This window comes from Camellia sinensis, unplaced genomic scaffold, assembly GCF_055761805.1.
Source record: "Camellia sinensis isolate YWXY unplaced genomic scaffold, ASM5576180v1 Unanchor3, whole genome shotgun sequence".
NCBI lineage: Eukaryota > Viridiplantae > Streptophyta > Magnoliopsida > Ericales > Theaceae > Camellia > Camellia sinensis.
This window is the reverse complement of record NW_028129178.1, coordinates 13507769-13523581: the sequence shown is the minus strand read 5'-3', so window position 1 is coordinate 13523581 and position 15813 is coordinate 13507769. Positions and strand designations below refer to the sequence as shown.

At 35.5% G+C, this 15813-nt stretch overlaps 2 protein-coding genes across 2 annotated transcripts in view; one reads left to right on the top strand and one right to left on the bottom strand.

Annotated features, from left to right (window-relative positions):
* The first annotated feature begins 3420 nt into the window (after positions 1 to 3420).
* Positions 3421 to 4447, top strand: LOC145816101 (uncharacterized). The gene is made up of 2 exons (XM_082912343.1): positions 3421 to 3525; positions 4043 to 4447. The coding sequence occupies exons 1-2, from the start codon at positions 3421 to 3423 to the stop codon at positions 4445 to 4447; spliced, it is 510 nt and encodes a 169-aa protein (XP_082768469.1).
* A 9474-nt stretch (positions 4448 to 13921) lies between these two features.
* LOC145816049 (agamous-like MADS-box protein AGL104) overlaps positions 13922 to 15813 on the bottom strand; it is a 51374-nt gene continuing 49482 nt past the window's right edge. The window contains exon 11 of the mRNA XM_082912292.1: positions 13922 to 14185. The gene's annotated coding sequence lies outside the window, so the exon portion shown is untranslated. The remainder of the gene's footprint in view (positions 14186 to 15813) is intronic.

The window sequence follows — 15813 nt, the reverse complement described above, 5'->3', positions numbered from 1 at the left end:
ATTAAAATGAATATTCCATATAGCACTTTATTAAGTGCTCAATGTTTTCTTATTTTTCCAATGTGGGACAAAGTCCCCAAGCTTGCCATAGAAAAACAAGAAAGGTTTTAAAAACACGTAAAGCCTAAATTGTGATGACCCCAACGTGCATGCCATTTTTGCATATTATTTTATTGAGAATATTTGCATGATTACGTATTTAATTTTGTGTTTCTTTGTTTGTTTATGGAATATCTATTAGAATACCTACTTTGGATCAGAAATTGAAAGACCAAATGGATTCAGAAATCGAAATTGACTAGTATAATAGGCTAATTGGAATATTTAGAACCAAATGGTAAGTTTGATTAAAATTTGGTTCAGACTAAAATAATTAGAATAAATCAATTAGAATTGATTAGGATTAATTAGACTTAAGCTTGTTTAATTAACTTAATCCTACTTAATTAGCTTAATCTAATCCATGATATATATATATATGTGTGTGTGTGTGTGTGTGTGTGTGTGTAGAATTAGACTAGCAAACTTCAAATTCAAGCTCTAAGTATGAATTACAACCATAATTCTTGTAGATAATCCATGTAAATTCTGAATTCATGAAGTATATAGGATCATTTGGATGTAATTGAAAAGAAAATGTTAGAATCACTTTGAATTTAGTAAGAATGAGTTAAAATTGGACATGCATGCATATTTTATCATCTTCAAGCTTGATTTTTCAACAATTCATACAAGCATGGAGTTTGTACCTGATATCTTAAAGGATTCTTCATAATTTTCCACTCATCACTTCATATGTTCATATTTTGAAGGAAAATAATTGAATTCATTGCATGCATGACAAGATCATAGAGTTTTGGGTTTTGTTTTTGAAAATTGAAAGAGATTCTGGAGATATGGTTTGAAAATAATCATGTAGTTATAAAGTGTTGCTTCATGTTTCTACCAGCCATGCAAGCTTTTGGGCATGAAACTCGTGTTTTGGAACTCAAAACTCAATTCTAGAAAACCTAGGATTCAACCACTTCACTCGAATGATGACGTCGTCACTCGAGCTCACTTTGCATGCTCCCAATATTTTTGCAGACCTTAGTTGTTGGCTCGAGCGACACAGTGTGCGCTCAAGCAAACACAACTTTGCATTACACTTGGCTCGAGTGACCAAGTGATGGCTCGAGCCCATTTTAGCACCATCCAGTACTTTTCCAGTCAGGCCACACTACTTGACCGGCCAAAGATGAGCTCGAGTGAACACCTTGTTTTCAGCCATTTTTGAAAAACATTCTCTTGTGCATATTTATATCCTCATGTTCTTTTAGGCATTCTAAAGCATTATTTAGGCATTGTTAGTGATGGAATAAGATAGAAACACACTTAAGGAAAGTGAATAAAGATATAATGTTTGTTTACATGCATTTCAATGTGTGTTTTTGCTATGTGTTTTGTGTAGGTGGTCACCCAAAGCATAACACTTGTACTAGCCCATTATAAGTAGTATCTTTGTAAAGATATGTTGAAAAGTATTTTGAATTGCTTCAAAAATGATATTTTGGAATGCTATTTTGAATGAATGAATGTCTTATTTGAAAAGTATACATGGCATCCTTTAGTGAGGCCCTCACCTGGGGGAAAAAAATACCATGGCCCTTCATTTATGGAATTATAAAGATCTCTGATGTCAGACCTGCGGGTCCCTTTGCTTGACCTATATGTTCCTTCTATCTAGACCTATATAGTCCCTTTGTTGACCTTAATGGTCCTTTTGATTTAGGCCTACGGGTTCCTTTGTTTTGCTTTATTGGATGTACCATGTATGAGATATGATCATTGAATCTTCGATACGTCAAATGTTTAATTATGATTCATCTTGGAATTTGTAAGTTATGTTTTGTACTGTACTAGACATCATTCATTTAACCTCTTTATTTTGATATTACTCACTGGGTTTTAGCTCATCCCTCTCCTTTGTATATATGTAGGTAAGAAAGTGGAACGACAAGTCTAGAGATGCCTCGGGAGTCTACCTTTTTGTGAAGCCGTGTTTAGACTGCCTCCGTGATGGGGCGTACTTGGACTCAAGTGGAGCCAAGCTTTGTCAAACCTTTTACTTTGTTTTGTTTTTGTTATTTGGAAACTTGTTGTGAATGGATGTTATGTAAGATAAGTTTAAATTTTTTGTGATGTATCTATGTAAGAAGATTGAAGTTTTAAATATTTATGAAATTTGCCATGTATGCACCGCTCAATGGACTTATCTTTATTTTAATATTGCTTTCGTTAAGCCCCGTTATTAATTATTGATGATTCGATTTTGTCTTTGAGGCCTAGTAATCTGAGATTATTGACTGGTCATGGCCTAAACCTCTAGAAACAGGCTTGGGTCATGATAGATTGGTATCAGAGCACGAGTTATTATTTCACTCACTGTCCATTTGAGCAGTAAGGTGTCTAGAAAAGATGTAAGGATTGCATTCATATGCATTTCAGTGCAAGAATGAAAGGATTTTTGTAATTGTGTATGTGCATACGTGAGCATATATTTGTGTTTATTATAATACCAAGTTCATATAGATCATGGTGAGAACAAGAGTGGATGAACTGGAGGAGTCTATCTTCACTCGACTTGACCGAATGGAGAGAATGATACATGATATGGCTAAAAGTTTAAGACAGCAACAACAATGGCAACAACAATAACTGCCACCCCTACCTCCAATGCCCATACCACCACCAGTGCAAGATCACAAAGCAGATAACCGAACTATCACACTCACCAAAGAATTAAAAAAGATGAAGCGATCCTTGTTCTACAAGCAAGTAGAACTGCTTAAGGTTGAAGCTTAGGTCTTGGGGATCGAAAAACTGGTTGAAGTGTTTCTATGTACGGAAACACAGAAAGTTCTGTTGGCCGCATTCACTTTAGAGGATGAGGTGAGAAGATGGTGGATGTTAATTTGAATGATAACAAGGAAATTGGATGGGCACGGTTCTTGGAAGTTTTCTATGAGAAATACTTTACACAATGTGTTCGGGATAGGAAGGTATCTGAATTTAAGAGATTAAAACAGGGAAACAAGACAATGGCCGAATATGAGGCTCAATTTATCGAGTTGGCACATTTTGTGCCACATATGGTTGACACAGACTACAGGAAAGCTAGAGAATTTGAGGGAGACCCTCGTGATTCAATTCTAAAGAGGATTAATGTACTAAACCTACCAAAGTATGTTGATGTTTTGGATAGGGCACTAATGTCAGAAGCAAACATGGTTGCTCATAACCGAAATTTTGAATGGAGGGGTAAGAGACAAAATTTGAATGTAAACAAAGGGGAAACATCGTCAATGAATAAGAAGGCATAAAGGGAAAATTCTAGCATCTCAACTTAAAGTGGTAACTGAGCGCCTACTTGTCTAGATTATGGGAAGAATCATCAAGGTGTTTGTTATTGGACTACGAGGGCTTGTTTTCAATGTGGAAATGTGGGTCACATGGCGAGGGAATGTTCGCAACCATATCAAGGTGGTAATCGTGGAGCTACAAGTTTAACTAGATCGATACCAATAACAATGCTACACCGACTACAACAAGAGATAACTTAAGGCAAGGAAGGGTTTTTGCACTCGTTCCAAGGGACACCCAGAATACAGAGATTGTAGTTTTAGGTACACTCTCTATTTGTGGGCAAAATGCTTATGTATTGATTGATTCGAGATCTACACATTCTTTTGTTTCTATGATATTTGCTCATAAACTGAATAGACCATTGGAAACTTTGAGATATATATTATGTGTGTCATCACCATTGGAGGGATCTATGTTGTGTTCATCTATTTACCCTGCATGAAAATTTTTGCTTCGGAATGCTATCTTGGACATGACTCATTTTGATAGTATTTTTGGTATGGATTGGTTATCCAAATACTATGCTATTATTGATTGTGTTTCTAAACGAGTAATATTCCGACCCCCGAGTCAAGATGAGTTTTATTTTGAGGGGAAATGTGTGGTTCCCCCACTGTACCTAATCTCTGCAATGAAGGCTCGTAAATTGATTAACAAGGGGTGTCAAAGGTATTTGTGTAGTGTGTTTAGTGTTCAAACTACAGATGCTACCTTAGATAATATTTCAATAGTGAAAGACTTTCTTGATGTGTTTCCAGAAGAGTTGCTGCGTCACTTGATTGATCGAGAAATTGAGTTTGTGATTGATGTAGTACTTGGTACTCAACCAATATCTAAAACTCCATACATGTCAACTATTGAAATGAAAGAATTAAAAGTTCAATTGCAGGAAATGCTTGATAAGGGGTTCATTTGGCTGAGTACATCACCGTGGGACGCACATGTATTGTTTGGGAAAAAGAAAGATGGAACACTTCGCCTGTGCATTGACTATCGAGAGTTGAATAAGGTAACCATTAAGAATAAATATCCTTTATCTTAGATTGATGATTTTTTTGATCAGTTATAGGGGGCCTAAGTGTTTTCAAAGATTGACTTGAGATTAGGATACCATGAGTTGAAGGTTAAGGCCAAGGACATCGAGAAAACTGCTTTTTGAACCAATTATGGACATTATGACTTTTTAATCATGCCTTTTGGAGTCACTAATGCACCTATAGCGTTCATGATATTTTGATTTATTCAAGAAGTAAAGATGACCATAAACAACATTTGAGAGTAATCCTTTAAACACTTAGAGAGAAACAATTGTATAGGAAATTCAAGAAGTGTGAATTTTGGTTAGATGAAATTACATTTTTGGGACATGTCATTAACAGATATGGTATATCCATAGATCCACAGAAAATTGTGGCGATTGTATATTGGCCTACCCCAACTAATGTAACAGAGGTCCGAAGTTTTATAGGATTGGCAAATTACTATTGGAGGTTTGTCAAAGACTTTTTAAAGATTGTTATGCCATTGATTCAACTAACCCTAAAAAGGAGAACCATTTAAATAGACACACCAAAGGGAATTTGCATTTCAAGAGTTGAAGACGAGACTAACTACAACCCCATTCCTTACTTTACCATCAGGTAGTGAAGGATTTGTAATTTTTAGTGATGCTTCTTACAAGGGTTTAGGTTGTGTCTTAATGCAGAATGACAAGGTGATTGCTTACGTATCCCAACAATTAAAATTGCATGAGAAAAACTACTCGACACATGACTTGGAACTCACCGCTGTTGTATTTGCATTTAAAACTTGGCACCACTACCTTTACAAAACAAAATATGAAGTGTATACAGATCACAAGAGCTTGAAGTACTTCTTTACACAGAAAGAATTGAATATGCGACAAAGGCGGTGGCTTAAAGTGTCACGACCCCAAACCGCCCCTAGTAGTTTGGTGCCATGATGGCCAGTAATCCGTAATTACCGAAGGCCAACTTTCAAAACTAAACACAATCAGAGTAATAATAAACGGGGCTCACAATTGCGGAAGCGATAAACAAATACAAGTGGTCCTTAAGAGCTGTGCGTGGATCAAAGCAATGCCAAACATTCCAATTAACTTCACAACTTGAATACAACGAGTAAAATTACATATTACATCTTGATCAAAAGGCTTCTCGAGCCGACATGTACAAAATACAGCTAACACAATTCAAGAAGCATGATTTTCAAGATTTGCCGACGTGCAAAGCAGAGCATCGCCGACGTAAATACAAAAGTAAAACCGACGTAAGCACAAATCCAAGACAAGCATCCAAAACGATCTAGGCGTCGCCGCCGTCCTGCTCATCACCTACATATATATAGAGGGGTGAGTACAAAACTCAGTGAATGGTACTAAAAATAAAGGTTTTGCATGAATACTGCCGAGGTCCTTCAAACGAAACACATCGAAACTTTAACAAGACAGAGGATGAACCGTATTCATCAATCAAATATTACAAGTATCCAAAGATGTTTACTGACATAGGCAAGACAAGGGATGAACCGTATTCATCATTCAAGTATCATAACATCGGCAAAGCAAGGGATGAACCGTATTCATCATTCAAGTATCATAACATCGGCAAAGCAAGGGATGAACCGTATTTATCATTCAAGTATCATAACATCGGCAAAGCAAGGGATGAACCGTATTCATCATTCAAGTATCATAACATCGGCAAAGCAAGGGATGAACCGTATTCATCATTCGAGTATCAAAGGCTGTACGATCCGTAATCGTTTAGTCAAAAGTATTGCGAAAGTTTAGAGTCCTCCAATACAAGGGACTTGTGCACTTGGTACCGCGAAAGTTTAGAGTCCTCCAGTACAAGGGACTTGTGTTACTTAGGCCCGTAGCCCGATTTAACAAGGACCGTATCCTTTTTATACTTAGTACTGCGAAAGTTTAGAGTCCTCCAGCACAAGGGACTTGTGTTACTTAGGCCCGTAGCCCGATTTAACAAGGACCGTATCCTTTTCAAAGATGGCATCAAAACAAAGAGTACACTTGACATATCAAACAAGAGCTATTCATTCATGCTTAACAAAACACTTTTGTCAAAACAAGCAAGCAAGATTTATCAAAACAAGTATAACATAGCTTTATTAGAAGCACCACTCACCTAGTTCTTCAGGTGTAGACCCAAAGCAAATATCAAGGACCTACAATCACATGGCAAGTCACATCTCAAAGCAAGCTCTATATATACATGCAAATGATCTCGGCACTCTTGCCAGATCCAAGTCAAAGACAAAACAAAACAAGCTGGGAGCTTAATCACTGCTCCCGTTCCTCGAAAACACACTGGGTACCATCCGGGGCCAAGCCGAGGTCCCGCTAAACAAGGGCAGGAGGAACCTGGGTTTCCTTTTGAAGAATGTGAAAATATGATCATGAGGAATGTGGATGCAAGTTCAAAACTCGTCACAAAATCTGAGGTTTCAAGCCAAGAGTTCAAAACATAGATCTGGGTACTCACGCAAGAAGGTTATGCAAGAACAAACACAAAAACATGGTTTTCATTCCACTCTCACGGATCAAAACGAGGCTTTTCTTTAAGAACACATGGAAAACCATTTTCTCTTTCCAAAACCAACTTCAAAACAATGCATGACATGCAAAACAGATCCGATCGTGCAATGCAGCTAGATAATCAGCAAGAATAACCAAGGGAGATCAAGATTCTAACCTCAAAACTCGGATCCAACGGTTCAAACCACAAAGATCAAGCTTGGAAGGCCATTCTCACTCAAGAACTCTTCTCTAGAGCTTCTCTCTCTAAAACAAAGATTTGAGACAAAATGATATGTTTTCTAGATCTGCCGGCTGTCTTAACAAACAACTCGGACACGTGGCGTTGACAGATTGGCTCAACTCAAAAGGTGATTGATGGATAAGACAGTCTCTGACAAAGCTTATGCAGCAAGCTCGGGTAAAACACGTCGGCAAAAGATGAAATCGGCTCAAATCAAGGATCCAGCAACAGGATAACAAAACATCGGCTAGGGAGGACGACACTTGACTAAGCTGTGCCACACCTTGGCCGGGGTGCGCCACATCTCGGCCTAGGCCATACCTGCCTGCGGACAAGGTTCACAGGGTGCAAAACATCTCGGCAATAAAATGCCCGAGGTGAAGATGGGGGTTGACCAGGGTCTCAAAACAACTCTAAGTACAAAGGTTCAAAGGTGGACTAAGCTCAAGATGACCTCGGCTACACACACCCCGAACAAGGGACAAGACCACGCAAACAATACAAACAGAACAAGGCAAGTAAATCCTTCAAAACAACATAACAAGGCACAATCATGCAGAAATGTATGTAAGTATGACAAGAGTAAGATGAGGGTTGTTACATAAAGATTATGATTTGTAAATTCAATATCATCCGGCTAATTCTAACACCGTAGTTGATGCACGTAGCAGAAAGAATATGGGAACTTTAGCATGTTTGCTCACCAACTGAAGAGAGCTTTTACGAGGTTTGGACAAACTTGAAATAGAAGTTATGCATAATTGGCAAGACAGTGTATTGACTGCAATGTTCACACAATTGGCAATTATTGAGGAAATCAAACAAAAACAAAGAGAAGATGAGTTTCTCAAGCAAGTGTGTGATGGGTTTGAGACCAAGCCTAGACTGGGGTTCACCATCGAAGATCAAGGGTTGAAGTTTCAGGGAAGGCTTTGTGTTCCTAATAATACAGAATTGAAAAGAATAATTTTGGAGGAAGCCCACAAATCAATGTTTGCTATGCATTCGGGAAATACCAAGATGTATCAAGACCTGAAACAAGTGTATTGGTGGCCTAACATGAAGAGGGAGATTGCCGACTTTAATTTCAAATGCCTCCAATGCCAATAAGTCAAAGTCGAACACCAAAACTTGGCAGGTTTACCTCAATCCCTCCCTATTTCATAATGGAAATAGGAGTACATAACCATGGACCTTGTCATCGGTCTACCTCGAACATCTAGAGGTATGAATTCTATATGGGTTATTGTTGATGGATTGACAAAATCTGCTCATTTTCTTCCCGTGAAACTTCATTCAATACTTATAGACTTACTACTATCTATATTGATAACATCATCCGATTACATGGAGTTTCGGTATCTATTGTTTCGGATAGGAATCCTAAATTTGTTTCTAGACTTTGGCAAAGTCTTCAAAAAGAAATGGAAACGGAGTTGAGATTCAGCACTGCCTTTCATTCGAAAACAGACAGGCAAACTGAGAGAACTATCCAAATTTTGGAAGATATACTTCGTATATGTGTCTTAGAATTGGAAGGTAGTCGGGAAACTTATTTACCATTGGTTGAGTTTGCATACAACAATAGTTTCCAGGCTAGTATCAGCATGGCACCATATGAAGCATTGTGTGGTAGGAAGTGTAGGTCTCTAATTTGCTGAACAAAGGTTGGGATAAAGCTTTGTATGGATCTGAACTTGCGTAAGTAACAATCAAAAAGATAAAGATCATATAGCAGAGGCTCAAGACCACTTAGAGTTGACGAAAAAGCTATGCGGATCAGAGAAGAAGAGATTTGGAATATGAAGCGGGCAATCATGTGTTTATTAAGGTCACACCAATGAAAGGGCAAACAAGATTTGACTGGAAAAGAAAATTGGCTCCTCGCTACATCGCACCACTTCAGATTCCAAAAAGGCTTGGCCCCGTTGCTTACCGAATAGCCTTACGATCGGGAGACGATGATGAATGAAGTCCATAACAATTTAAAAGCATGTCTTACAATTTTCAAAGTGAATCATTTTGAAAACAAAGTATTTGCCATATTTTTACATTTCCAAACATCATATAAAATCAATTTTAAAGCAAACATTTATCGTATCAAAATCCATACTTTTTCCAATGAAACATATATTTAAATCAAACAAAGCATTTTCCATATCGAATCCATTAACAAAACATTATACGTGGTGCATCCAATAGCGCAAAGCAAAGGGTCTAAAGGCGTACATCAAAAGGACCATTAAGGTCAAAAAAGTGACATAGGTCTAAACAAAGGAACCATATAAGTCAAGTAAAGGAACCACTCGGGTCAACATTAGAGATCTTTGTACTTAAATAAGAAGGGCATTGGTATTATTTCCCCCCAGGCAACGGCGTTATCAACAAAGGGCCATGTTATTGTTTCCTCTAGGCGAAGGCCTTATTAATGAAGGGCGAGGGCCTCACTAAAGGATGCCACAATTACTTTTCAAAAAGGGACATTCTTCCATTCATATAAAATAACATTTCAAAATCTTCATCATGGGACATTCTTCCATTCATATAAAATAACATTTCAAAATCTTCATCATGTAACAATTTTGAAAACATATTTCAAACATATCTTTATAGAGATATTACTCACAATGGCCATGAATCGAAAGTAACTCCTCGGATGTCCAACCTACACAAAGCACATAAACGAACACATTGAAACACAATATTATTCTCTTATTTATTTCTTTCTAAATTAATTGAATTCCTACTTCACTTATTCTTCAATTACTTATGTTCAATTTTTATCGTAATTAACTCTTAATTAAATTTTTGCTTTTCTTTCTTAACTAGTTGACTTATGTGGGTTCTTAACTTATTAATCCTCAATGAGTCGTAATTTATGCCTAAGAATGCTTGGGAAGAGATGAGAATGAAAATATGAAAAGATGTAATTTTTCAACACATGGTAAAAAGGCCTGACCGCTTGAGCTACCTGTTGGTCGCTTGAGCAGATTACACTATCTACCAAAAATACTGGATGCCTGTTATGTGCGTTCGAGCGGTGACTATACCACTCGAGTGGTTTGTAAATTTCTAGGCTCCGAAATGTAATAAAAAAGGCATCAAACACATTTTCAAAACTTGAATTCTTGTATGTCTTGATCAAAACTGTGAAAATACTTTAGAAAACATAAATACATGTTTCTTTATAAACCACTTTCTCAAACCCCTTTTTAATTTAACAAGGATTGAACCGAAACTTCCATGCATGTAAAGGATTTGAAACTCTTTTCTTCTTATTTCTCAAAACATGAACTTGAACTATTAAATTCATGAAAATAATCCTTCAAATCTTTTAGAAATCCATGATGCATGTGTAATTGAAACTTAAAATTTGTAGGATTAACTGAAGCATGCAAAAATGAAAACAAAATTTATGCAAGACTACCACAAATCAAACCCAAAATAATTAATTTCCAAATTTATTCTATAATCTTAAACCTAACTCAATTTTCTTCATCTTCTTGATAATTTACTTTTAATTACATGAAATTGAACTTAATTACTTCATAATTTCAGCTTTTAGGTGATTTCTACAAGATTCAAGTTTCAATTTCTTACCTAGAGTCTTCAATTTGGTGTATTCTTGACAACTTCTTCACTTCTTCTAGCTTCCTTAGTTTTTCTTCCAAAATTTCTAGCAAGTGAATTCTCTCTCTCTCTCTCTCTCTCTCTCTCTCTCTCTCTCTTCCTCTCTAGAACTTCTTCAGCAAAAACATCCTCTGAAAAAAGAGTCCACTTCTTCACTTGAAACTAGCACAACACACACAGACACCCACTTCATGATTCAACACCATATACACGTGCACATACTCTAAGGCTCCAATACAACAAAATTATAAGACTCTAGTATTAGCTAAGTTACTAATTTATGTATTAACTTAATTAAACCCCACTTAGTCTTAACTAATTATAATTAACACCTAATTAGCACATAATTTAATTAATTATAACTAATTAGATATCACACATAATTTAATTAATCGAATTAACTTTAATTAAGGCCTAATTAATTATATTTAATTTTTACTAATCTGAATTAGATTTTTAATCAAACTCCCAAAAGGCTCCAAATATCAAATTAAATTTATTGCCATCATTAATTTTGGTTTCTCAAATCATTAAAGCCTTCAATTCCAAATCAAACTCAAAATCGCTGTTAATAAATTACATATTCAAATTGAACGCCTCAAAAGTAAATTTAATTCATAGTAATCACAATTGTCAATCCTCATAACTTAATTAACTGCAATTAAGACTCAATTGATCAAATCTTAATTTTACTAAACTGAATCGAATATTTAATTTAACTCCCATATGGTCAAATACTCGAAATTAAATTGATTTAACTCATCAATTTCACTTTCTTAAGCCATTTAGGCTTTCAATTTCTAATTTCAAAATAAATCCTTAATCAAATCATATATGAATCGAACTGAATAGTTCTCACAAATTAAAATTAAATCAGAATAAGGACTAATTAAAATTCACATGTCTTTTATTAATTAAATGCCAAATATTATACGTGATGGGGTCGTCACACTCTCTTCCCCTTAAAAAGTTTGGTCCTCCAAACTTAAGGCACTTGTACCAAAAACCAATCACATTACTTATCTCATTTCATTTTTCTGCTCCCAAGTAGCTTCTTTTCTATTCAAATCTCATCATAGGAGTTCAACTCATTTTCATTTAATGGTTAATAACCCAAATTGTGATTCGTCACAGTTCATATTGTCATCAAAAGCTATTCGGTAATGATCAGTAATATATAGTAGTCGAAGTCAACCTCATAACATTAAACCACGAAACATATTAATCACAACGTACTACTCTCATCAATCATATAACTCATATACTTTTATTTAGCTATTCACATGTCTTCTAATAATTCACATATTTCCAAATAATCCACGTCTCCAAATAGTCGAGGATTAATCACAAATGATATTCATGATCCTACTTAATTTCGAATGAATCAAAGTACTCGTCTATTGACATCCCATATGAAGTCTTCCAAATAAATAAGTATTGACACAACATTAATAACAAATTCAACTTCTCGGTTCACCAATTCCTTTGCAACAATAATTCGGATATTTGTTCTTATACAAGTCATAAGCCGTCAATAGCAAATTAAATAGGGTGGGGACTTACTCCATTGGTTCCACACAAAGAAATAAATAAATAAACTGTTTAATCTTGGAGGTCAAACACAACTCGTTTAGACATATAATCAATGTTTGCTTAGTAGGTAGAAAATCTATTCATACACAACATTACATTCTAGTGATCCATGCCTAAGGCACTAAATCATAGTCATAGTATCGCATTCCCAAATGATATAAATCCTCCGGTTGACGAAGAAACATTTATTACACAATAGCGAACAAATTGGGTTCTGAATCAGTTTATATCTAGACATTTTGCTCAAAAATAGTTTAGGTACTCGAAATAGTGGTCTTGGTACACTGAAGTATTCTCATTCTAATTATCTTAGCAACCTCAGATTAAGTTTCAACTGTCCATACAAATGAATTCTAAATTCTCAAATAGTCGATCAAGCAAATATAAGAATACCAATTCCAACTCAATACTTCTTGCATTTTTTAAACATATTCTTATTGATCTCTTCTACCACAAAATTCCCAAACACATTCTTTGATTCTTTTGTTGATTTCACACTTCGCTTTTTTCTTTTGATCTTATTGTTTCTCATGACACGATTGCTTAAGTTCCACCATATCTTCTAGTTTATCTAATTGCTCCGACAAAAATTCATTTTTCCAGATCATTCTTACTTCTCATCATCTTTTCTAAAAGTCACAAGACAATGGTGGATAACACTTGGGGTAATGTTAGCCAGCTTGAAACATAACATCACATATTCAACCATAAGTCAAACAATTATACAAAGACATCGGTAGGGCAACCTATTCATTCCCATGAAGTTGACCAAGAATTTTTGATTCGGAACTACGTCTGCCAAACGTGATTCCAATTGGACCTTCAAGGTCATTCAACAAAGGTATGAGACTCTATGGTTCAAACATGAGGTCTCTCACCAAATCAACACACCTTCTTCATATCAAACAATTTTCTAACTTTCAATCACCACAGGTCCACACTCTTCATTGATCATCAAATACCTCAACTTCCCAAATATTCCCATAGTCTAATTTGGCATATAACGCATTTAATTTTGTTGGCTTCGAGCGAAGATTTTAATTCCTTATAATACTAGATTCTCACAAATCAATATACTTGTAATCACCAATGTTCTAGTCAAAAATTCTAATTTCCCTATAACGTTAGAAATTCCACAATAGTACTTAGCTTTTAGCCTTAATACTAAACTTAAACAAACACATTCCGATTTCCTTACAATTATCAAAATTCCATAATAGCTCTTAATGCTTAGTCTCAATCCTTAGCCTATTAAACAAACACATATACATTTTTATGAATGCACAACTTATCACTTACTTATTAGATGCATGCAACTTAAATCTATTCTAGACATTCAAATGCTCAATGGATATGTGTGAGAGATATTAATTAGTGTTTTGATACCATTGTCATGACCCAAACTCGCCCCTAAAGGTTTAGGCCACGACCGGCTGTAATTAGGCCTCAAAGACAAAATTCAAAAATATTTAATCAACATCGGGCCTGAAGCGGAAGCAAAACAAAAAGATATTATCCATTGAGCTGTGCATACATGAAGAACCAAAATATTTAAAACATTCAGACACATTTTAATATATGCATATACAAATCTTATACATCTCACACATTACATATAATACTTTTAACAAAACATAAAACTTAGTAAGCTTGATAAAATAAATCTAAAGCCTCAACACAGAGGCACTGCTCGGGTGGCTTGACAAAAGGGGGTGGACTCCAAGTGAAACTCTAATGCAGATCCTTCAATTGCTCACCTACATATATATAAGGGAAAGGGTGAGCTAAAACCCAGTGAGTAATACCAAAATACAGAGGTTAATGAATGAAATCCATAACAATTTAAAAGCATGTCTTACAATTGTCAAAGTGAATCTTATATCATTTTCGAAACAAAGTATTTGCCATATTTTTACATTTCCAAATATCATATAAAATCATTTTCAAAGCAAAAATTTATCGTATCGAAATCCATACCTTTTCAAATGAAACATATATCTGATTCAAACAAAGCATTTTCCATATTGAATCCATTAACAAAACATTATACGTGGTACATCCAATAGCGCAAAGCAAAGGGCCCGAAGGCATACATCAAAAGGACTATTAAGGTCAGTAAAGGGACCACATGGGTCTAAACAAAGGGACCATCTTGGCCAAGCAAAGGGACTAGTCAGGTCAACATCAGAGATCTTTGTACTCATATAACAAAAGGCCTTGGTATTATTTACCCCAAGTAAGGGCCTTATCAACAAAGGGCCATGGTATTGTTTCCCTCAAGAAAGGGCCTCACTAAAGGATGCCACAATTCTTTCTTAAAAAGGGGCTTCATCCATTCATATAAAATAATATTTCAAAATCATCATCATGTAACAATTTTCAAAACATATTTCGAACATATCTGTATAGAGATATTATTCACAGTGGGCGTGACTCAAATGTAACTCCTCGGATGTCCAACCTACACAAAGCACATAAACGAACACGTCGAAACACAATATTACCCTGTTATTTATTTCTTTCTAAATAAATCGAATTCCCACTTCACTTATTTTTCAATTACTTATGTTGGGTTTTTATCATAATTAACTCTTAATTAAATTCTTATTTTTCTTTCTTAACCAATTGACTTATGTGGGTTCTTAACTTAGTAATCCTCAAAGAGTCATACTTTATGCCTAAGAATGCTTGGGAGGAGATGAGAATGAAAATATGAAAATGATGTAATTTTTCAAAACATGCTGAAAAGGCCCGACCACTCAAGCTACCTCTTGGTCGCTTGAGTGGACTACACTGTTTGCAAAAATACTGGATGCCTATTATGTGCGCTCAAGCGGTGATTATACTGCTCTAGCGGTCTGTAAATTTCTGGGCTCCGAAATGTAATAAAAAGGGGCATCAAACACATTTCCAAAACTTGAATTCTTGTATGCCTTGATCAAAACCATAAAAATACTTTAGAAAACATAACTATATGCTCCTTTATAAACCATTTGCTCAAACCCCTTTTTAATTTAACAAGGATTGAACCAAAACTTCCATGCATGTAAAGGATTTGAAACTCTTTTCTTCTTCTTTCTCAAAACATGAACTTGAACTATAAAATTCATGAAATTAATCCTTCAAATCTTTTAGAAATCCATGATGCATGTGTTCTTATCAAAGTGAGAGTGGGACTTTAGATGAAATCTCACTCTCTTATGAATTTCTATTCAATCAATGAGTTTGTTTCAAATCTGCAATAGGTAAAAGGTGTTTTGGTCATGCATGTTAAGTTGGATTGGTGGGTTAAGTCTGATGCAGTCTTGGAATTTGGCTGCTAGGAGGTGATGCTTGAGTTGGAATCTCTTCAACTCTCATCTCTTTTCTTGTTTTGTTTCTTTCT